Source organism: Vipera ursinii (genome assembly GCF_947247035.1).
Source record: "Vipera ursinii genome assembly, chromosome: 2".
Classification (NCBI taxonomy): Eukaryota; Metazoa; Chordata; class Lepidosauria; order Squamata; family Viperidae; genus Vipera; species Vipera ursinii.
This window is the reverse complement of record NC_139513.1, coordinates 179,417,567-179,441,934: the sequence shown is the minus strand read 5'-3', so window position 1 is coordinate 179,441,934 and position 24,368 is coordinate 179,417,567. Positions and strand designations below refer to the sequence as shown.

The following is a 24,368-nucleotide window of genomic DNA, read 5'->3' as shown; positions in this document are numbered from 1 at the left end:
CTGCTGATCGGCACGTTGGGCTATACTGCAGCCTTTTTCCCCAATAGCATAATCGAGCATATATTTTGAGCAGGATAAACTTTTCCATGATTCCTTCCTAGCCAACCATTTTCTCTGGCATACTGCACCTCCTCCTTCCCTTGAAAATTTAACCTCCATGGAATCGTGTGAAAATATGGAAAATTGTGTCTATGTTCAATTTCCTGTAATTTGACCACATTGACCCATAAACTAGTGACGAAGACAGGTATGCTGAGCTTCATTAGGTTTGGCTGCTTTTTATAAGGGTACCAGGCAAACTCAGCCAATGCTGTTTTGTAGCAACTTTCAGGGGCTTCCTGAAAGTAGTATCATTTATTCATCCAATTTGTATAGTTTCCCATCTCAAGCTATGACTCTGGACAGTGGACAATCAAAAAAGTGTTGAAAGAAAAATCTTCATCAGGGTCCAGTCCAAGTTGGGAATAAACAAAATGGAGACTACTTTAGAAAGAAGATTGTAGTTTATTGAAGAGCAGAGCCAGACAGAAGCATGGCTCTAGGAAAGCTGACCACGTGTAGCTGGGAGTGGTGGGTTTTTATACCTTCTTGGGCTCTTGAGGTTGTTTCCTGTTCTTATCTGAGGCTTTGTATTTCCTGTGTCATTTACTTTGACCTGAGTCTGAGTGTGTCCTTTTGGTATTGGTGGCTTAATCCTATTATGTCCCCAAACGTCATGTCTTTTAGAGTTTGGGTGGGGTATGTAGATTTTAGGGGTCTTTGTCTTCCTAATCTCATCAGCTTCTAGCTTCCTGGCTCTAACCTTTCGGAATGGATTATTACATCTGCATTTCTAAAAGTTGGTTTCTGCTGAGTTTTCTGGCTGGGGGGAGGGAGACGTTTCTGCCATTTATTTATTTATTTATTTATTTATTTATTTATTTATTTATTTATTTATTTATTTATTTTTTAGTATACCGCCCTTCTCCCGAAGGACTCAGGGCGGTGAACAGGGCAATACATAATAAAAACAAGATACAAAAATTAAAAATTATTAAAAGTAATTAAACAATGGTGCCCGTAATAAATTAGTACAAAATAAAAGTTAAGTTAATTTATAAAACCCAACCCCATCCCATCAGGTCAGGCCGGCTTGTTCAAAAAGGTGGGTTTTAAGATCGCGCCGGAAGGAGCGGAGATCAGGCGCCATCTGGAGCTCGACCGGAAGATGGTTCCATAAATCCGGTGCGCCCACAGAGAACGCCCTCCCCCTGGGGGCCACCAGTCGGCATTCTTTGACCGGTGGCACCCTGAGGAGGCCCTCTCTGTGGGAGCGTACTGGGCGGAGGGAAGTTGACGCCGGCCGCAGGTGCTCTCCAAGGTATTCCGGACCCATGCCATGTAGGGCTTTATAGGTCATTACTAACACCTTGAACCTCACCCGGAAGACAACTGGAAGCCAATGCAGCTCGCGGAGCAAAGGTGTGACATGGGAGTGTCGGGAAACTGCCAAAACAACTCTCGCGGCTGCATTCTGCACCAGTTGGAGCCTCCGGGTGGTCTTCAAGGGTAGCCCCATGTAGAGAGCGTTGCAGTAGTCAAGACGAGAGGTCACGAGCGCATGAGTGACCGTACGTAAGGCATCCCGGTCTAGATAGGGCCGCAACTGGCGCACCAGGCGGACCTGGGCGAAGGCCCCCCTAGTCACAGCTACTATATGGTCTTCTAGGGAAAGCTGTGAATCTAGGAGGACTCCCAAGTTGCGAGCCCTATCTACAGGAGGTAATAACTCACCCCCCATAGAGAGGGGTGGGATGTCCTGAACGTCCCGAGATGCCAGTACGCACAGCCACTCAGTCTTGTCAGGGTTGAGTCGAAGCCTGTTCCTCCCCATCCAGACCCGAACCGCCTCCAGGGCTGGCGTGCCCACAGAGAACGCCCTCCCCCTGGGGGCCGCCAGCCGACACTCTCTGACCGATGGCACCCTGAGGAGGCCCTTTCTGTGGGAGCGCACAGGACGATGGGAAATTGACGCTGGCAGCAGGTGCTCCCTTAGATAATCCGGGCCCATGCCATTTAGGGCTTTATAGGTCATCACCAGCACCTTGAATCTCACCTGGAGGGCAACTGGAAGACAATGCAGCTGGCGGAGAAGAGGTGTTACATGGGAGTATCGGGAGACTCCCATCACAACTCGCACGGCTGCATTCTGCACCAGCTGAAGCCTCCGAGTGGTCCTCAGGGGCAGCCCCATGTAGAGACCATTGCAGTAGTCTAGCCAGGAGGTCACAAGCGCATGGGTGACTGTGCGTAGGGCATCTCGGTCCAGATAGGGCCGTAACTGGCGCACCAGGCGAACCTGGGCAAAAGCCCCCCTGGCCACGGCTCCTATATGATCTTCCAAACTGAGCCGTGAATCCAGGAGGACGCCCAAGTTGCGGGCCCTATCAACCGGGGGTAACACCTCACCCCCCATAGTTAACGATGGAAAAGATTGGTTAGTCTGAGATGCCGGTATGCACAGCCACTCAGTCTTGGCAGGATTGAGACGAAGCCTGTTTCTCCCCATCCAAACCCGGACCACCTCCAGGCAACGGGATATCACGTCGAGGGCATCACTGGGGTGGTTTGGGGTCGAAATAAAAAGCTGGGTAAAAGATCTTCTCCATTGTTCCTTTGGAGAAATATATTCTGCCTTTTTAATATTCCCCAAAATATTTCTTTCTCTGTATTCTTCCCACAAAAGCAACCGGTTAAAAACAATATAAAAATAAAAAATAAAATAAAGGTGGCACACATCCTCGTAGGGTTCCCTTGTTATTTCTGACATTTTAAGAGATACACAAACACATAAAAATAGCTGCCATGGGACGTCTGCCTATTAACAGAATGGCAGTTATTAATTGAAACCTGTCACAAATCATTTTTGGATAATAACTTTTATTTGGTACCTTCAAATCAGTGTTGATTTTTGGTAACTGTCGACTAGGCCCTGCAATATTCTTGGCAAAGGCTTTTTGGAAATGTTTGTCACTGCCTGTTTCCTAGGATTGAGAGAGTGTGTCACCCAGTTGGCTTTCACCTAAGGCAGGGCTAGAATTACATCTCTCAGTTTCTAGCCTGAGGTCTTAAACACTACACCAAACTGGCTCTGGTTGAAGTAAAAAAAAAAGGATTACCTAACAATTTCAATAAGAGAGATGGAATGCTAGAATCTCAAATCAATAAATAAAGGAAAACATTTGGAGCTCAAAGTTGAAATGAGGGGTCCTTGGTGCAAACAAACACATGAATACCATCGACCATGGTATCTTACTGCAGCGTCTCAGGGGATTGGGAGTGGGAGGCACGGTTCTCCAGTGGTTCTCCTCCTATCTCAGGGGACGCTCGCAGTTGGTATTAACAGGAGGGCAGAGATCGAGCTCGAGGCCTCTCACTTGTGGAGTCCCTCAGGGGTCGGTCCTCTCGCCTCTCCTGTTCAACATCTACATGAAGCCGCTGGGTGAGATCATTCGTGGTTTTGGAGTCGGGTATCACCAGTACGCTGATGATACTCAGCTTTTTATTTCGACCCCAAACCACCTCAGTGATGCCCTTGATGTGATGTCCCGTTGCCTAGAAGCAGTTCGGGTCTGGATGGGGAAGAACAGGCTTCAACTCAACCCCGACAAGACTGAGTGGCTGTACGTACCGGCATCTCGAGATATTCAGAACATTCCATCTCTTTCTATAGGGGGTAAGTTATTACCCCCCACAGATAGGGCTCGCAACTTGGGAGTCCTCTTAGATTCACAGCTTTCCTTGGAAGACCACATAACAGCTGTGACTAGGGGAGCCTTTGCCCAGGTTCACCTGGTTCGCCAATTACGGCCCTATCTAGACCGAGATGCCCTACGTACGGTCACTCATGCACTTGTGACCTCTCATTTAGACTACTGCAATGCTCTTTACATGGGTCTGCCCTTGAGGACCACTCAGAGGCTCCAACTGGTACAGAATGCAGCCGCGAGAGTCGTGTTGGGAGTCTCCCGATACTCCCATGTTACACCTCTACTCCGTGAACTGCATTGGCTCCCAGTTGTCCTCCGGGTAAAATTCAAGGTGCTGGTAATGGTTTTCAAAGCCCTACATGGCATGGGTCCGGAGTACCTTAGGAATCACCTGCTGCCAGCGTCAACGTCCCTCCGTCCAGTACACTCCCACAGAGAGGGCCTCCTAAGGGTGCCGCTGTTCAGAGAATGCCGTCTGGTAGCTCCCAGAGGGAGGGCGTTCTCTGTGAGCGCACCTGACCTATGGAACCGTTTACCGGTTCAGGTCCGGATGGCTCCCGACCTTCGCTCCTTCCGACGCGACCTAAAAACACATCTGTTTAAGCAATCCGGTCTGGTCTGATGGGTTCTGTTTTAATTATTGTTTTAAGATAACTATTTGTGCATTCTGTTATTTATGTTCACTGTTCACCGCCCTGAGTCCTTAGGGAGAAGGGCGGTATACAAATCAAATAAATAAATAAATGAATAGGAATTTGAGATTCTGAGAGGTTCTTGGTGCTTCCCTCAGAGCTTGGTTGTTTTCTTGCAGCTGTTTCATTATCCAAACTAGGTAACATCATCAGTGGTTACCTACTTACCTGCTGCTGGCGTCAACCTCCCTCTGTCCAGTGCGCTCCCACAGAGAGGGCCTCCTCAGGGTGCCTCCGATCAGAGAATGTTGACTGGTGGCCCCCAGGGGGAGGGCATTCTCTGTGGGCGCGCCAGACCTGTGGAACCACTTGCCGGTTGAGCTCCGGATGGCCCCCGACCTTCGCTCCTTCCGGCGGGATCTAAAAACCTATTTATTTGAGCAGTCCGGCCTGGTCTGATGGGTTTGGGGTTGGGTTTTTTAATATGGTTTTATTCTTGTATATATTGGGCATAAATTATTTAATTGTTTTTTAACTTTTGTATTTTGTTTTTTAATATTTATTGCCCTGAATCCTTCGGGAGAAGGGCGGTATAAAAATTTAATAAATAAATAAATAAAATAAATAAATAAATAAATAAATAAATAAATAAATAAATAAATAAATAAATAAATAAATACATTCATTCATTCACCATTTTCAAGATAGACTCAGGATAGAGTTCAGGATAGGAGAATAGACTTCAGGATAAACATTGTAAAACCAACTGGTCTTTTGCAGTTGCTAGGTTTTCGATATTAAATATACAGATTTGTTACTGCAATAGTGATAATATCCATAGGATTCAGGATGAAAAAACAAAATAAATTGCTTGCCCTCTTCATGTTTTTCTCATTTATTTGAATAATACTGTTGGCTATAAATAACTGGTTTTTATAGTCCAGAACTGTACTTCATAAATTATACTAACAGAAAAAATTCAAATTAATGTTTTATTCTTTGTTACAGTTGTATTAAATTTAAAACAACTGGCCCTTATTTAACATTATTTGGGTCACTTGAATTTTTAAAACTAACTTGTTATTTAATAGACAGGAACATACGGTGGTGGGAGGATGTAATTAATCCTTCCCTGTAATAAAAGTCCAACAGGGCAAAACCTAAATTTCTGCTTCTTTTGGATCATGAGCTATTTTGTAAAGTTGAGTATGAAATAGTACACATATGATATTATCTGCTCAAAGCAACTTTATCAGATGAGACAAGCCTTGAGGGTCATTGGAGGGGGGGATTAGAACTAGACCAGAGAGAATTCCAGGGGATGATGTGCACTGGGGCACTTCGGCACTACAACAAGGAAGTGTTTTTGGTTCAAATTCTGATACGCTTAAGGAGCAGGGTCAGCCTCTCATTCTAATGGTGACATGGATATTGCCTCTTCATTACCTCACTGCAAAATATTTGCATTTTGGCATTGTGTACAAAAATGACCAAATGGTTGACAGAATTTTTCCATGCCAGGCTGCCAATCCTGAGCTAGTACCATCCTCTTCTGAATAATACAAGATGTTCTGCCACGAAGTACTAGAAGCCAAGATTGTTCCAGTTCCGCTGAACTTTTTTACCTATTCATATTCCTGTTCAAGCACATTATTCTCTATTGAGCATAATCTATTCTTCATACATAGAAATTGCAATTCAGAGGAACTGATTGACTAGAATATCACAGAAAACAAGCAATGCTCACTACAGATGACATACCTGGAAATACTACAGAGACCAGCAGAATACCACTAAGATGGAAATTACATGTATCACTCATGAACAGGAAAAGATGGGAGAAATCTTGCTTCATATTTTTAACAGCTGCTTCCATCCCTCTCAGCCCCGCTCATTAATTTCAGTTCATTCTATAGCATTGTGAACCAGCCAGGTAGCAATCAGATGAGAATGTGTTAGAGAGAAGTTTACTTCTTTGGATGTTAAAGAATAATGCCACTGGATTAGTCCTTTCTGAAGCAAATGGAGTGACACCCAGTGGGAGCATGGGTGACTTAAGGATCCCAAGAGATAGCACAAGGGTTTTGCCTTGATTATTCCTGCCATGTCCTTTTTGTTATTCCTTTTTCTTCTTCTAAAACTAAGATATTTTTTAAAAGTTGTGTGTTCCTCATGGTAATGCTTTGCAAACCTAGTTTCATCCAACTTGAGAAGAGTGGGATCTACTGTAATGATTTCAATGAAGTCTAATGCAGCCCAACTAAGGCTGAAGTTATTTAAAAAGCTATTCTTCCTCCCTCTCCCCAGGAATCGTTAGTCAGAGAGCTATTGCAACAGCTCTGTGGGGAACAGACATAGGGCTCACACTGCAAGTTGCTACCTATCATATTCCAAAGTCTGCCATTAAAGACCACTGTTTGCTTTCTTGTAGTCCATTTCCAGGTTCTTTGTCTCCCAGACAGTTCATCAGGAAGCAGCAAAACAGTCCCTTTTGTTCCCATGAGGCTCTCAGTTCACCACCAGCACATTCTCCTGCATTGGGCTTCTGTGAGTGAAACAAGACAGCTATTAAACTCTGTCCTCTTCCCAGTGAAGAACACAACATGCTTCCAGCTCCCCAGCATTGTTTGCATTCCAGGGTTCTAAGGTGAACCACTGCATGGCTTTAAGAGTCTTTCAGTGCTGGATTTTGTTGGAATAAGCACAGTACTTTGCAATCCAAATTACCCAGTCCTAAATTGATAGGAACAAAGGCAGGCATGGTATCTATCTTACATACCCTACCGTTCACAGCAGCAGAAAATAGAACATGAAGAACTGCTTTCCTTGCGGAACATGCCAGATTCGGGGCTGTCTTTGCATTCAGCTATGTAGGCATGGAGCTGAGTGACAGATGCTTCCCCCTCACACTGATGCTGAGAAGAGAAATAAGTTATTGTTACTTGGGTGGCTAAGCTGTGGCTTTGCGAGGTAGTCCAGATAAGAAGCAAAACAATGGATACTAGCTCTATCGTTATTGTAAGGTCTCAAAGCATATCACCTTCCCCTCACTTTTACAGTTCAAGAAACTAGGAAGATATTTGCCATGCCCCCATTTATTCTGCCATGCTCAAATACATCTTATATAACTGTTGCTTAGCAGCTCTTCCTCTCGTCTCTCAAAGCCATTCCCTATACCAGGGGTAGGCAACCTCGGCTCTTTTATGACTCATGGACTTCAACTCCCAGAATTCCTGAGCCAGCCAAGCTGGCTCAGGAATTCTGGGAGTTGAAGTCCATGAGTCATAAAAGAGCTGAAGTTGCCTACCCTTGCCCTATACCATGATAAGCTGTTAGTCTTCATAGGCATCACCCTGATAACAATCTGTGTGATTAGGGCACTTCTGGAACTATAGGTATTCATACCATCTCTCTCATTAAGGTAGTAAAGTTAGAAAAGGAAAAAAATGTATCTGCTGTGATTCTCATATTTGTGATAAAAAAAACCTACAAGATTCCATCCTAGAATGCAGAGCAAAGCTGCTTAATTCTACCTCGTATATAGCACTAGCAAGGGGCTCAGTGGCTCAGTGGTTAAACATACTGAGCTTGTCGCTGGAAAGCTGACAGCCCAGGTTCGAGATCCAAGCACAGCACAATGGAGTAAACTCCCGTTACTTACCCCAGCTCCTGCCCACCTAGCAGTTTGAAAGCATGCAAATATGAGTAGATAAATAGGTACCACTTTAATGGGAAACCATTCCATACACCCTGGAATACAGTCATACAGTTATGACCATGGAAATGACAACACTGGCTCCCTTGGCTAGGAAATGGAAATAAGCACCGCCCCCCTAGAGTTGGACATGACTGGACAGGGGAAACTTTTACCTTTTCCTTTATATAGGACAGGCAATTTCTAACAAGACTAACCTTGATGGTCTCATAGGACCCAGTGATAAGAGCAATGAAGAGGCTGAGCACCATGTAGATGAAAAGGCTGATGAAGGTGTACAGGTACAGTTGGCTGAAAAGCCACACCAAGTAGCTGCTCTGCTGCATGCTAGCGAATGTCACAAACATGTCATCGCCATTGATGAGGGAGAACAAGCACTCAGACACCATTGAGAGCGAGCGGAACTGAAACCGAAAGAATAGACAAAGATCTGTAAAAGATGTCTAAAACCTAGACACCACAATCCAGCAAAAGCAAAATGAGCATATTGCAATTGTGATATGTCACAGGCAGAATAACATCTGCCAGCAAAAAGTTCCTCCTCTCTCTATTCCTGTGAATTTCCCACAACTGCTCTGGGAAATGTGTTGGGATGGAAGGGAGAAGAACGCATTAGAGACCCACCCGTAGCTCAAGGTTCAGAAACTTCTGTCTTCAAAATAAAAGTAATCTCATCCTCTTCTAAGGAAGATACATGCCATTGCTTGAGTTGCATTACAACAGCACTTTAATCAATGGTTCACTTCTGCCTCTTCTGTTCATGCCTGGCATTTCCTCCTACCTTGACATGATAGGGACCCAGGACTATCCATCCACAGAAGCAATAGCCCAGGTAGATCACTGCCACACAGCAACAGAAGCGGATGACATTGGGTAGGGCAACCCTCATGGTAACAATGAGAATCTAGAAGACATGAAGAAAAGGCAATCTGAGATTAGGTTCTGGAATCTTTAATCAAGCCAGCTGTGACCCAAACTGAGGCTGTAACAGCCCTGGAAACATGGCTGAGGCAGTATTTGATCCTAGAAACAGGTTTTATACTTTGAGGAGCCCAACTTTATTTTTTTAAAAAAGGAACTCTGGGATTTGCTTCTTATATTCTTTGCTTGCTCTTTCTTTTGCCACTACTAACCTGGGGGTTGCACTGGAAAAAAATGTGTTCCACTTACATTGTATTTTTGAAAGAAACTCAGGTAGCGCATGACCCCGACCCAGACCAAGAGTGTGGAGGTACCCAGAAGGATGCCACAAACATCATAGTCAGCAAAGTTCTGAAAGCAAAGAACACCTTATGCAGGGATACTTTATGATTAGGGATTGGAACAGGTTATTCACAGCTCTGGGTTATAGACCCAAATCTGAGATGTTCCAAGCACTGAATGCCATAACCTGCTTACCTTGGACTCTATCCCAATTTTCATTATCGTGCCAGACACTGTAAGAATGTCGCTGACCACTAGCAAAATGTACCAGCCATTAAGAAATTCCATGCGATCAGAGAGACAGATATTTTGGTTGTAGCAGTGCTGAAAGAACTGGCTGAACTCCTGTATAAAGAAAAGAACCATTATGAACAAGTAGCCTATCCTCAAACACAAAACCCGCTAGCCTGTGACTTTGCCTTTCTGCACTGTTCCTATATGCACCTTCTCCTGTATGAAGGCAAGAGGACAAGGTGAATACAATTAAGTTTAGTAGATGATTAGCTTAGTTTCAAAGACTTGTCACTTGCCAAATTATTCATCTCCTCTAAGCCAGGGCCAGGAGAGAGGCAGCTTCGTCATTTCAACAATTTCATTTCAAACATCACCATGTTTCTTATGCTACAGTTGCAAGAAAAAGTATGTGAACCCTTTGGGATTATGTGGTTTTTTGCATGAATTGGCCATAAAATGCGCTCTAAACGTCACGTAAGTCACAACAATAGAAAAACACAGTCTGCTTAAAATAATACTACACAAACATTAGCTGTTGTCATGTTTTAATTGAAGATAAGATGGAAACATTCACAGTGCAGGGTGGGAAAAGTATGTGAACCTTTGGACTTAATAACTGGTTGACCCTTCTTTGGCAGCAATAACCTCAACCAAACGTTTCCTGTAGTTGCAGATCAGACCTGCACAACGATCTGGAGTAATTTTGGACCACTCCTCTGCACAAAACTGTTTCAGTGTAGCAATATTCTTGGGATGTCTCGTGTGAATCGCTCTCTTAAGGTCATGCCACAGCATTTCAATCGGGTTGAGGTCAGGACTCTGACTGGGCCGCTCCAGAAGGCGTATTCTGTTCTGTTGAAGCCACTGTTTTGTTGAATTACTTGTATGCCTTGGGTCATTGTCCTGTTGCATCACCCATCCTCTGCGGAGCTTCAGTTGGCGGACAGATGGTCGTACATTTTCCTGCAAAATGTCCTGATAAACTCTGGAATTCATTTTCCCATCAATGACAACAATCCATCCAGGCCCTGAGGCAGCAAAGCAGCCCCAAACCATGATGCTCCCTCCGCCATGTTTTACAGTGGGCATGAGGTTTTGATGTTGGTGTGCTGTGCCTTTTTTTCTCCACACATAGTGTTGTGTGTTTTTCCCAAATAACTCAATTTTGGTTTTATCTGTCCACGTTTGAAGTTTGCAAAAGAGCACCTGGATGTTCCACAGCACTACTGGCAAAATATACTGTGGACAGTTGAAACCAAAATTGAGTTGTTTGGGAAAAACACACAACACTATGTGTGGAGAAAAAAAGGCACAGCACACCAACATCAAAACCTCATGCCCACTGTAAAACATGGCGGAGGGAGCATCATGGTTTGGGGCTGCTTTGCTGCCTCAGGGCCTGGACGGATTGTTGTCATTGATGGGAAAATGAATTCCAGAGTTTATCAGGACATTTTGCAGGAAAATGTACGACCATCTGTCCGCCAACTGAAGCTCCACAGAGGATGGGTGATGCAACAGGACAATGACCCAAAGCATACAAGTAATTCAACAAAACAGTGGCTTCAACAGAACAGAATACGCCTTCTGGAGCGGCCCAGTCAGAGTCCTGACCTCAACCCGATTGAAATGCTGTGGCATGACCTTAAGAGAGCGATTCACACCAGACATCCCAAGAATATTGCTACACTGAAACAGTTTTGTGCAGAGGAGTGGTCCAAAATTACTCCAGATCGTTGTGCAGGTCTGATCTGCAACTATAGGAAATGTTTGGTTGAGGTTATTGCTGCCAAAGGAGGGTCAACCAGTTATTAAATCCAAAGGTTCACATACTTTTTCCACCCTGCACTGTGAATGTTTCCATCTTATCTTCAATTAAAACATGACAACAGCTAATGTTTGTGTAGTATTATTTTAAGCAGACTGTGTTTTTCTATTGTTGTGACTTACGTGACGTTTAGAGCGCATTTTATGGCCAATTCATGCAAAAAACCACATAATCCCAAAGGGTTCACATACTTTTTCTTGCAACTGTAGTCACTAAGTAACACCTAGCAAAAAATGGTCAACCAAAAATAGTCCTGGAAAAAATTAAAGATGACAGTGAAAACTCACCGTTGAAGAAAGGAGTGTACAAAACAAGATGTTTCAGTTTCACTGGAAGTGTACCAGCACTGATCTGGACTTACAAGAAATGTCTGAGCCTGAAATATTTCAAATTCAAAATCGTTTGCACATTTCTACTGTAGAATAAAAACAGATGACTTAATTCTTCTACTATGTTCTTCTACTTCTATTTGAACATTTGCAAACTCTGGGCATTACATAAGCCGACTGCCATAGCAAGAAGACCTGCACTAATTTAGCATCTGTTCCACAGAACATTTTTATATAGGTAGTCTTCAACCTATGACCATAATGGAGCTTGCCCATCATGGTTATAGGTTGAGACTGTTGTAAATTGGGTAACCCATGTAATTGACTCAATTTTACAACCTTTTTTTGTGGCAGTTGCGAAGTGATCATTCCCTGAATCAATTGTTTGCTATGGGCCAGTTTTGCTGAAAATTGGAAGTAAATGCTGTTTTTTGCCAAAACTGTCATTAAGTGCAATCATGGGACCATGAGATGCTGCAAACATCCATAAATGAGAACTGGTTGCCAAGGGCCTGACATGAAGTCATGAGACTGTGGAGACAGCCATCAGAACTTTGAATCCAGGGAGTAAGTAGTCTCCATCATAACTTCATATGGTCACTAAGTGACCATTCATAAATCGAGGACTACCTATAATGTTCTTGACTAATACAAGCAAACTTTTTTCTTTTTTAAAAAAATTTCTCTTTTGAAAATAACTACTCCTTCCTAAATAAACTACATTCGTGGCTAGGTCTGATCACTATGTAAATGTTAAGGTAATCCTCAAATTCTATTTCTGTATTTCAAAAATTAGAGATAGGAGCAGAGGAAGAAGAGGAAATGCCAAAGTGCTGTACCTCTTGAAGATGCATAGCAGACACAAACCAGATCAGAATGAACTACGACCAGTGCACTAGACCCTAGTTATATGTTGAGTTTTTATAGGAAACAAATCTAAATATACAAGCAATACACTTTAGGAAATATGCCAGTTTCTCCTCCCACCTTCATGGAAATTTTGAATTTTTGCAGCTGTTCAGCACACAAAAATCCTTTTTCATCCTGCTTAGAAAATACAGGGGAATCTACTAAGGCAGGGGCTGGCCACCTGAAATATTCAAAGAGCCACTTGGAACTGGTTCCCTCACAAAAGAAAAAACTGGGAGCCGCAAAAAGTGTGCACGCATGCACGCGTGCATGCACGGAACAGGGGGCTTAACTGAAGAGTGGAGCCTAAGGCAAGACATGCACTGGCCCTGCCCTCACTCTCATTCGCTCGCCTTTGCTTGGAAAAGCTTCTCTCTCGCTCTCATTCACTCACATTTTGTTCGAAAATGCTCTCTCTCACTCTCATTCACTCACTGACTGGAAAGGCCAGCTGCGGCGCCTCCATTGACTTCCATGGGGACACTTGGCAACAAAGGGGCCAATTGAAACCACTCCCAGTAGTGCTGCTACTACTAGCACTTTTCCACTTGCTACTTGGTTCCGATGAAACCGGAGAACCCTCGGATACCACTGCTGGGGGTGGAAGAGGCTGCCCAGGTTTGGCCATAGTGGAAGCCGGTGACAGTAGCGGTGGAGGCGGCAACGAGAGAGACACTGGAAGTTCGCTGCATCTCCACCAGCCTCCGCCTCCCGCGCACAACCAAATTCCCATGCCAGCCCCCATGGTAGCAGCGGGCCCCAAGGGCTGGGCAATCGTTCTGGCAACTGTGGCTCCTGGAAAACAGCACTAGGCCATCCCAACAGCAGTTGCCACTGCCGCCTTCCTGTTGCTACTGTTTGGCAGGCAGGCAGTGCTGCCCGAATACACCGCTGCTCCTGCCGCCACAGCCGCCAAAGACGACAAGCCCTTGCTTTCCTTTTTCTTATTGAAAAGTTTTAAAATACATTTTAAAAAACATAAACTCCCTCCCTACCCCCCGACTTCCCAGAGCTGAATACAGGATATAAACTTTAACCAACTTACCGTAAGCTAAAATATGCTAATCAACTAAAAAGACACTTTAAATTCTATCACGCTTTAACTCCTCTTAACATAACTAAATAACTAAATAATAATAACTACTTAATAAATACATCATATAATACTAATACTTATTCGTATACTAAATGAAACTTTCTAGTCCCATATTTATTCTAAATATAATCAATCCATCTTCTCCATTCCAAAATATATCTCTGTTGCGATTGTTCTTTCAAATATGCTGAAATCTTTGCCATTTCTGCCAGGTTTGAAACTTTTAAAGTCCACTCTTCTATAGTAGGCAGTTCCTCCTTCTTCCAATATTGTGCAACCAAGAGTCTTGCTGCCGTAATTAAATTTAACATCAATTTAGTATCTATAACAGTACAATCTGTAATAATACCAAACAGAAATAACTGTGGAGAAAACCTTATCTTTTTCTTAAATATCTTCTGCATATTTCACCAAATTTTAATCCAAAAAGCTTTAACTTTTTTACAAGTCCACCATATATGATAATAGGTTGCATCATCACAACCACACCTCCAACATTTAGGCTGATAATACATACATGCTAATTTTTTAGGATCTAAATGCCATCTACAAAACATTTTATAAAAATTTTCTCTTAAATTTTGTGCCTGTGTAAATTTCACATTTCTGACTCATATCTTTTCCCAGATATCAATCGTTATGGGCTCCTGAAAATTCTGGGCCCATTTTATCATGCAATCTTTAACAAGTTCCGTTTCTGAATCTATTTCTATCAGTGCATTATATATCCTCCTTATATGCGCTGGACTTTGATCTCTTATTTGTTTAACCAAATTTTCATCAGTTATCGAAATACCAACTTTCTGATCTTACTTCCATCTAGCTTGTAACTGCCCATACTGAAACCAAGTCCACACTATTCTTTCTTCTTTTAAAATATTAAATGGCTTTAATTGCCATACATTCCTTTCCATTCTAAGAATTTCTTTATATGTAGTTAAATCATCTTTAAATCCCACACTTATATTTTCTATCGCATGTTTAGGTATTGTCCAAATTGGTATTTTATAATTTAGCTTATATCGATATTTTTTCCAGACTCGCAACAGGGCATACCTTAATATATGTGTCTTATAGATATTATCCACCTTCTTATCATATAATAAATATGCATGCCAGCCAAATAATAAATCAGATCCCTCAATGTTCAATAATCTCCCTTGTGTTAGATTAAACCAATCACTAATTGATGATAAAGCCGCAGCCTCATAATATAATTTAAAATTGGGCATTTTAAGACCACCTCTTTCACATACATCTTGCATTATCTTAAATTTTACTCTTGGTCTTTTCCCTGCCCAAACAAATTTATTAATACCTTTCTGCCATTCTTCCAAATTTGAATCTTTTTTGAGTATAGGTATCATTTGAAACAAAAATAAAAATTTTGGTAAAACATTCATTTTCACTGCTGCAATTCTTCCCAATAAAGACAATTGTAATTTTTTCCAACTATCTAACTCTTTTTGTATTTTTAACCATAACAATTCATAATTATTTTTATATAATTTTGCATTTGAAACTGAAAGATATACCCCCAAATATTTAATCTTTTTAATTATTTCAAATCCTGTTAATTTTTCTAGGACTACCTTTTGTTCTGTGGTCATATTTTTAGGCAATATTTTAGCTTTTTGCGTATTTATCTTAAATCCATATAACAATATTATCTCCATCAAGTCTACAACCGACTGACTCGGTTGACTTAATGTAATAACCAAGTCATCTGCAAACGCTCTCAATCTATAATCTTGATCTCTTATGTTAATTCCCTTAATTTTATTTGAATCACGTATCTTAATCAATAATATTTCCAGTGTTAAAACAAACAACAAAGGTGACAATGGGCACCGCTGTCTTGTACCTTTTCAATATTACATGGTTTTGTCAAACTACGATTAACTATTATTTGAGCTGTTTGCTTCTGATATATTGCTCTAATAGGTTGTAAAAACTCATCCCCAAACTCCATCTTCTCTAATACTTTAAATAAAAATTGCCAATTCAATTGATCAAAGGCCTTTTCAGCATCCCAAAAGATCAGCACTGCAGAGACCTGGTTATTTCTCTCCAAAAATTCCAATAAATCTACAATATGTCTCACGTTGTTTTTCATTTGTCTACCACTTATAAATCCTGTTTGATCACTATGAATCATTTGCTGCATAACCTTGATTAATCTATTTGCTAAAATTTTAGCAAATATCTTATAATCAGTATTTAAAAGCGATATTGGTCTGTAATTTTTGGTTTGGGTAAGATCTTGATCTTCCTTTGGAATCAACAATATAAAAGCTGTTTTCCACAATGGAGGCACTTGTCCTCCAGATTGAATTGTTCTAAATAAGTCTTTTAGAGGTTCCACCATTTCTAACTGTAAATTTTTAGAATAAATGGCAGTCAAACCATCTGTTCCTGGTGCTTTACCCACTTTAAGTTGTTTAATTGCTAAAATAATTTCTTCAGCATTTATCAAATGATTCATCCCTTCCCTTTGCTCTTGTGTAAGTACAGGGATATTCACTTCTTGTAAACATCTATCTACATCTAAACCTTGAATTCTATCCCCAGCATATAACTTAGAATAAAATTCAACAAAAGCCTTTTTAATATAATTCTGCTGAAACACCTCTTTTCCCTTGTACTCTATCTTATCTATGTTATGTGACCTTTGTTTTTTCCTTAACAAATAAGCTAGCCACCTACCCAGCTTATTAGCATTAGAAAAAGTATTGTGTTTAACATACCGTAAGTTAGATGCCAGTTGATCTGCCATCATCATATTAAACTGACCTCTTAACAAAGTAATTGCTTCCTTCGCCCTCTTATCAGATGGGTTCAAAATTAGAGCCTTCTCTTTCCTCTTGATTTCCTCCTCTAACTCTTTACGCTTATATTCCAATCTACATCTATATATATTATTCAAATATATTAACACTCCTCTCATATAGGCTTTACTTGCATCCCAAACCATTTCAATAGGAGTACCCTTATACATATTTATATTAAAAAATTCTTTCATCTGTTTTTTACATTCATCCACATTTTCTTGATATCTAAACAAATTTTCATTTAATCTCCAAGACCTCCTATCTTTCCTCTCCTTATCCAATTCCAACCATACTGGACTATGATCTGATAAAGTTCTTGGACATATCTTGATCTTCTTAACCCTAGAAAAAAAAAATCATTAGTAGTTAATACAAAATCAATGCTAGAAAAAGATTGATGTTGATCAGAAAAAAAGGTAAAATCTTTTTCTTCCAAATTCCATTCTCTCCAAACGTCTCTCAATTCCAAATCATCTTTCATCTCAAAAAAAGATTTAGGCAAACTGGCATGATTTGGAGTACTTTTAAAAAGACCTTTTTTATCTTTCTGTGTGTCCAGCATGCCATTCCAGTCTCCCATCAAAATACACGATTTATAATCCCATTGAATTATTTTATTATGTAAAAATTTATAAAATTCTCCTTGTTGTTGATTAGGTGCATATAGTCCAACTAAAAGTATTTTCTTGCCTTCTATTAAAAGTTCAATTATAACATATCTTCCTTGTTTATCAGCTTCAATTAGATTGGCTGTTAAATTCTTTTTTACATAAATAACTACTCCATTTTTCTTATCTGAAGCAGACGCACTAAACTGTACATCCAGTCTGGAATTTATCAAATATTTTCGGTCTGATACATGAATATGCGTTTCCTGTAAGCACACAACATCATTTTTAAATTGTTTCAAATACTGAAATACTTTCTTTCTCTTTTGCAGGGAGTTTAATCCATTAACATTCCAGGTTAGAAACTTTGTCGCCATCTTTTGCAACCTGAAGCTTTCGGAGCGCGTCTTGTAAAACCACAAGCACCTGCCTCTTTGGTCTCGTTCCTCCCACTGCTTCACTATAAATAGATTCTTGAGATATAATTGTGGATTTCTGTTCTTGTTCTTGTCTCATTCGTCTGGTTGCAGCCCGCGTCATTCTTTGTTCCTTAACCTCTTCTGACGATGCCTGGGGCTGCACCATTTCCGAAGTTTGCTGAAGTTCTTTAACCATCCGCGAGATAACTTCTTCATCTCCCTGTATACTCTCCATTTGTGTCTGTCACGCTCCATCTTCCTTCCTTCCTTTAAATTATGGGGATGGTAGAGAACCTGCTTTCAGTATATTAAAATAAAAATCTTGTGCCTTCAAAACTGTATTGAGACAATATCTCGTACCTGAATAATTCACCACCAAGCCTATTGGTATCTCCCATCTGAACTGAAGCTGGCGTTTCTTTAATTCATCTGCCAAAAAAGTAAATTCTTTCCTTTTCCTTAAAATTCTTGGTGGAATTTTTTTCAAGATTAAAACTTCTTGATCAGCAACTTTAAATCTATTATTATAAAAAGCTTGAATAATCACATTTCTGATCGATCTCTTTGTAAAATAAACAACCACATCTCTAGGTAATTTTCTTTGCCTGGCAATCCAAGAGTTAACATGAAATATTTTATCTATATCCCCTATAATTTCTTCGGCTTGGCACCCCAAAATCGGTTCCAGGGCTTCTGCCAGTAACACTTTCAAATTTTCCTTTGGGTCCTCAAAGCAAACTCCATATCTCTATATTGTATCATAACCACCTCGTCCTCATTCTTATCCATTTTATTCTCAGCTTCTGACATTTTAGCATCCAATCTCAAATTATTTTGATACACCTCTTCCACACGTTCATCCAAATGGTCAATGCAAACTGCCAGCCCCTGAAAAGCCACTAAAATGTCCTCTCGTATTTCTTTATTCTTCTCATTGATAAGTTCAGATATTTGCTGAGATTGATTTTTTAAAGCATCTTGCTTTCCTTAATCATCCCCTCCCCTTCCAACTTTTCCAATTAACAGCTCCCCACCACACCTTAAAAACAAGTTCCATGCCTAGGTTCTGGCGCTTCAATGTTTCCAAACAAGCCCCCCCCTTTGCCCATACTAGGAAGGCGAAGTCCGCCAGCTCCAGGGCTGGCCTTTCCAGGGAAAGCTGTGCATGGTCAAACTGTCGGGCCAGACATCCCTCCCCGCCCCTTCAGGCAGGTGTAAGCGAGGGAGGGGGGCTGATTCAACCTGGGACTTGACAGGAGACAGGACTCATCACTTTGCCTTCTGGGCCGGGATGGCAAGGACGCTGAGGAGAGGCTTCAGCCTGTGAAGCTTAGCCAAGGAAAGGTGTGGACGCAAGAAGAGTCCTTCGTTCCGGACTGCACATTGCACTTGCCCAGCCCAGCCGGTATCAGCTTACCTGATGGTACTGCGTGGAGGCGGAGACTGGTGGAGGCTGGCGGAGATGTGGCGGACCTCCAGTGTCTCTCTTGCCACCGCCTCCACCACTACTGTCAGCGGCTTCTGCTACGGCCAAACCCGGGCAGCCTCCTCCATCCCCAGCAGTGGCATCCGGGGGTTCTCTGATTTCATCGGAACCAAGCAGAAAGTGGAAAAGTGCTAGTAGTAGCAGCACTACCGGGCAGTTTCAATCGGGCCCTACATTGCCAATCATTCCCATGGAAGTCAATGGAGGCGCCGTGGCTGGCCTTTCAAGGTGCCATGGACCTCCACTGACTTCCATAGACGCTTGGCAACGAAGGGGCCAATTGAAACCACTTCAAGGATCGAGCTGCAGAGACGCAAACGTGTCTCCACAGGAGAGGCAAGGGCAGGAGATGAAGGTGGTGGCTCGCTGGTAAACCAACAGACTTGGAGGTGCCATGCACATACACACACACAAACAGAGAGTAAGAGAGAGAAGGGGGAAAAGAAGGAGGGGGTCTGGCAGCACCCAAGTCTCCATATTCTGGTCAGAAACACACACACCCTGCACGCCCCATCTGACCGACCCACTCACCTTTCCAGCAGTCCTCGTCTCTTCCTCTGCTGCCATGTGCAGTCCGAGGAAGAAAAGAGGTTTGTGGGCAGTCCCACAAATCAAAGAACTTCAACCAATCAATTCAAACTTTGAAAGTTTTTTTCTGTGAGAAGTTTGAATTGATTGGTTGAACTTTTTTAGTCCCACTTTTTTTTTTAGACTGCACATGGTGGAGGAGGACTGGGATGCCGGAATGCACCTCTGCAGCCACCGGTTGCTGACCCTTGCACTAAGGAAAAGGATGCCCTTTCCTAGCAATACTCACATGCTGCAGTAGAAGCCCCCTGATAATTGAGCGGGAACACAAGATGAAGGATACGACACAGATAAGTATCACAACCACATCAAAGAACATTCGGAAACGGTTGTCTCCTGCAAGAAAGAAAACAAGGTAATGTTGGCTAAAGACATTAAGAAATATATATTTTTGATGTCCAAAAATGGAAACTACTGGGTTGTAGCCATAAAAAGGTCTGACTCAGTATAATGCCCACTGGCAGAGGTATGTGTTCTTCCAAGCCACAAAGCAATAAGACTTTATTTAAAAAAATAAAGATTTCTCAAGAAATCTCCCCAATTATAGCACAAATTCAGATTTCCATTTCAGCCAGGCTTTCAGCCAGGATATGGAACTGAAACAGCTGTGGATGCCTTACACCATGAATTAAATGTAGAGAGGAGAGCCCTACTAGTTCTTTTGGACTTCTTAGCAGCTTTCAAGTTGATCATTTATAGCACAGGTTTATCAAGTGGACTGCTAGAAGGCTCTAACCCAAAGGGAACTGCTTGATTGTGGTTCTGGACCTTCTACCGGGCCATGTCCAAAATATAATGGTAGAGGACTACTGCTCAAGACTTAATCATTGTCTGTCACAGAGTATTCCACTTTATCCCCCATTCTACTCAACAACTGCATGAAGCTGCTTGGAGAGGTCATCTGGGGTGACACTAGTATGCTGATCATTAAACAGGATCAGAGACTGAGATTCAACCTTTTTGGATTGATTGATTTTTCCCCTAAAAGCACATGTTCAGTTTGCAAGTGCTTCTTGATCTCAGCAATCACTAGATTAATAGTCATGACAAGGCCAGCGTTTCATCATTTGTGTTTAATACATCAGCAGTATCCCTTCCTCAGTTGATCAACTCTGGTGAAGATTATCTATCAGCTGACTACTGCAATATAGATAAGATCAGATCTATTTATTATCTTTATAAGGTAAGATTTATTGTAACTTTTTTCTGTGAACGCACTGGCACACATTAAAAAATGGAAATTCTGATGTCTGCTCTCAAAATACACACACACACACATACACACACAGAGATATACATATGCTTCGGATATTGCAAAGCCTCCTCCCAGAAGGTAATAAAGAAAACTGGTCATGGAGAGGATGTGTAATGTCCCTGGCAGTACTGTGGACCCTGTTCAAGTATTGTTTATATGCTACGTCCTGGATAGAAGGAAGTGAACTTCCAATAATCTTTTCTGTCATTCTCACCACTCTCTGCACAGCCTTCCTATCTGAAATACCTCCACATAGTAATATAATATGCCAGGATGTTTTCAATCGTCCCTCTATAGAAAATGGTAAGGATAGGGGAAGGAAGACATATTCTTTTCATACAACTCGGAAAAGGCAGGTGCTGCTGTGCCCGCTTCACCAGTGTCTCACTGTTGAGGGACCAAGCTAACCTGCTCTATATGCTCTACGTTTCTTGAGAACTGTGCAGAAGTTGCAGCTGGTGCAAAATGCAGCAGCCAGACTCCCTTTCTATGAATTAACTTTAATTGTCTCTTCCCCCCAGCCCTACTCTCTGTAACATAAAATATTCTCTCTGAATGGTATCTGGCAGGTTCAGAACCCTATAGTATGAATTGAAATTAATGAGTGGGGTTGGGAGAGGAAGAAGTAGCTGGGAGATACACAGAAAAGTTGGCGGGCAAGGAAACAGAGAGGCAGGTAAGCTACCTGGCTTTAAAAGCAAACTATCAAATATAATAATCCCATCATGTAAACCTTTGACTTACATGATGGCTTTATTATAATAATGCCATTATAAGTCTTTGACTCATTTGGAAAACACATTACACTTTTATTCATCCTAGTTCGTCAAAGAAAAGCTTAGAAATTGAAAAAGTCCAGAAAAAGGATACCAAGTAAATTATAAAAATAATCTTAAGGACTTGTATCTTTAAAATTTAGAAATAATAACTAATGGCAAATGTGTGATGAATATTTAGAAATAATTAACACATAGTCTCTGCACATTAGGGTCAGGCGATGAAGCTTATTAATGAAAGTATTTCTTTATGTATTGCATATGAAACTGATGGAATTATCACTCTATTAAGAGCAACTGCTGCAAACGATACATCATCAAATAAATATGATAATACGAGCCACAATTCAATGAATGAACGACAGTCTTCTAACCATTGGGACCAAAGGGGAAAACAGTGTACTGAGCAAGCAACCACTAATATCTTTAATAATTTCCTTTTAGAAAGAGAAGCAACCACAGAAATGAAGCACTTGTAAATTATATAGTTTATATCCATTGCCTAAGTATGCTTTTCTAAGGGGCCTCTTTCTAATTCTAAATCTCACTATTCTTTCTATTCTCCTGGGTTCTGCCATGCTCCTGGAGTGTGTGTGTGTGGGGGGGGAAACGCTGCGGGCTGCTTCTTTGTTTTCCTCTATTGTTACAATTTAACATTTTTCCTGTCTCTGCATACATGCTCTTTGAACTGTCAAGTTGGTCAGAGCAGTCCTAAACAAACTACGGGCAGCTCACCTCTATGCAAAACTTGCTAAGTGTGAATTTCATAAAGATAAAATTGACTACCTGGGATACCGCATATCCCCAGAGGGCATAGAAATGGACGCTGAGAAAGTCCAAGCAGTTCTAGAATGGGTGCCGCCCTGCACTAGAAAACAACTGCAGTTTCCTGGGGTTCGCTAACTTTTACCAACTTTTACCAGTCTGACCGGTTGCAGTTAAGAACCTTTACGAGGTCTTATCTCACGGCGATGAGGACAGCAAAGTCTAATTACTTCCCTGCCCTCATCGCGTCCGCAGATAATTGCCTGGCCGCCCTGTTTAGGGTGACTCACTCCCTCCTTAATCAGGAGGTGAAGGAGGAGCCCTTGCAGGGGCGAGACGAGGAGTTTAGCTATCATCTGACGGACAAAACCACTCAGATTCGAGCCGGTTTGGATTCTGACTGGGCAGAGACTGATGGGGAGGAATCGAGCGGTCTAGAGAATGTTACCTGGAGTGAATTCGATCCTGTGACCCCAGATGAGGTGGACAGGATCATGAGGAGACTGAGTTCTGCCACGTGTTTATTGGACCCGTGCCCCAACTGGCTGGTATATGCAGCCCGGGAGGAGACACGAGGCTGGATCCAGGCAGTAATAACTGCTTCTTTGAGGGAGGGTACCTTCCCTGCTGCCTTGAAGGAGGCGGTGGTGAGGCCCCTCCTCAAGAAGCCTGCCCTGGACCCGGCTATTTTGAACAACTATCGTCCGGTCTCCAGCCTTCGCTTTCTTGCGAAGGTGGTTGAGAGCGTGGTGGTATTTCAGCTCCCTCTGTTCCTGGAGGAAACTGATTATCTGGACCCATACCAATCGGGCTTCAGGACCGGGTACAGCACGGAGACGGCATTGGTTGCGCTGGTGAATGATCTCTGCCGGGCTCGGGACAGGGGTTGTTCCTCTGTCCTAGTCCTATTAGACCTCTCAGTGGCTTTCGATACCATCGACCATGGTATCCTACTGCAGCATCTCAGGGGGTTGGGAGTGGGGGGCACTGTTTTACAGTGGTTCTCCTCCTACCTCCTGGTCCGCTCGCAGTTGGTGTTGACGGGAGGGCAGAGGTCCGCCCCGAGGCCTCTCGTTTGTGGAGTTCCTCAGGGGTCGGTCCTCTCTCCACTCTTGTTCAACATCTATATGAAGCCGCTGGGTGAGCTCATTCGTGGTATCGGGGTGGGGTATCATCAGTATGCTGATAATACCCAGCTTTTTCTTTCCACCCTAAACCAACCCAGTGATGCCCTCGACATGATGTCCCATTGCCTGGAGGTGGTCCGGGTTTGGATGGGGAGAAACAGGCTTCGTCTCAATCCTGCCAAGACTGAGTGGCTGTGCATATCGGCATCTCAGACTAACCAATCTTTTCCATCGTTAACTAGGGGGGGGGAGGTGTTACCCCCGGTTGATAGGGCCCGCAACTTGGGCATCCTCCTGGATTCACGGCTCAGTTTGGAAGATCATATAGGAGCCATGGCCAGGGGGGCTTTTGCCCAGGTTCGCCTGGTGCGCCAGTTACGGCCCTATCTGGACCGAGATGCCCTACGCACAGTCACCCATGCGCTCGTGACTTCCTGGCTAGACTACTGCAATGGTCTCTACATGGGGCTGCCCCTGAGGACCACTCGGAGGCTTCAGCTGGTGCAGAATGCAGCTGCGTGAGTTGTGATGGGAGTCTCCCGATACTCCCATGTAACACCTCTTCTCCGCGAGCTGCATTGGCTTCCAGTTGCCCTCCGGGTGAGATTCAAGGTGCTGGTGATGACCTATAAAGCCCTAAATGGCATGGGCCCAGATTATCTAAGGGAGCACCTGTTGCCAGCGTCAATTTCCCATCGTCCTGTGTGCTCCCACAGGGAGGGCCTCCTCAGGGTACCACCGGTCAGGGATTGCCGACGGGCGATCCCAGGGGGAGGGCGTTCTCTGTGGGCGCACCTACCCTATGGAATCAACTGCCA

General features: G+C 42.6%; 1 protein-coding gene across 4 annotated transcripts in view; it reads right to left on the bottom strand.

The window, feature by feature from the left end:
• Positions 1 to 6,334: 6,334 nt before the first annotated feature.
• Positions 6,335 to 24,368, bottom strand: part of MCOLN1 (mucolipin TRP cation channel 1) — a 49,524-nt gene continuing 31,490 nt past the window's right edge. For 2 of the 4 annotated variants that reach the window (XM_083354685.1, XM_083354687.1), the window contains 7 exons: positions 19,857 to 19,963; positions 9,495 to 9,644; positions 9,267 to 9,368; positions 8,878 to 9,000; positions 8,294 to 8,500; positions 7,166 to 7,296; positions 6,335 to 6,926 (listed from right to left, as the gene is read on the bottom strand). In XM_083354685.1, coding sequence (XP_083210811.1) covers positions 6,890 to 6,926; positions 7,166 to 7,296; positions 8,294 to 8,500; positions 8,878 to 9,000; positions 9,267 to 9,368; positions 9,495 to 9,644; positions 19,857 to 19,963 — 857 coding nt within the window. In that variant the 3' untranslated portion in view covers positions 6,335 to 6,889. Of the gene's footprint in view, positions 6,927 to 7,160; positions 7,297 to 8,293; positions 8,501 to 8,720; positions 9,001 to 9,266; positions 9,369 to 9,494; positions 9,645 to 19,856; positions 19,964 to 24,368 lie in introns of those variants that run through there. The other 2 variants (XM_083354686.1, XR_014491460.1) reach the window with 2 other exon arrangements.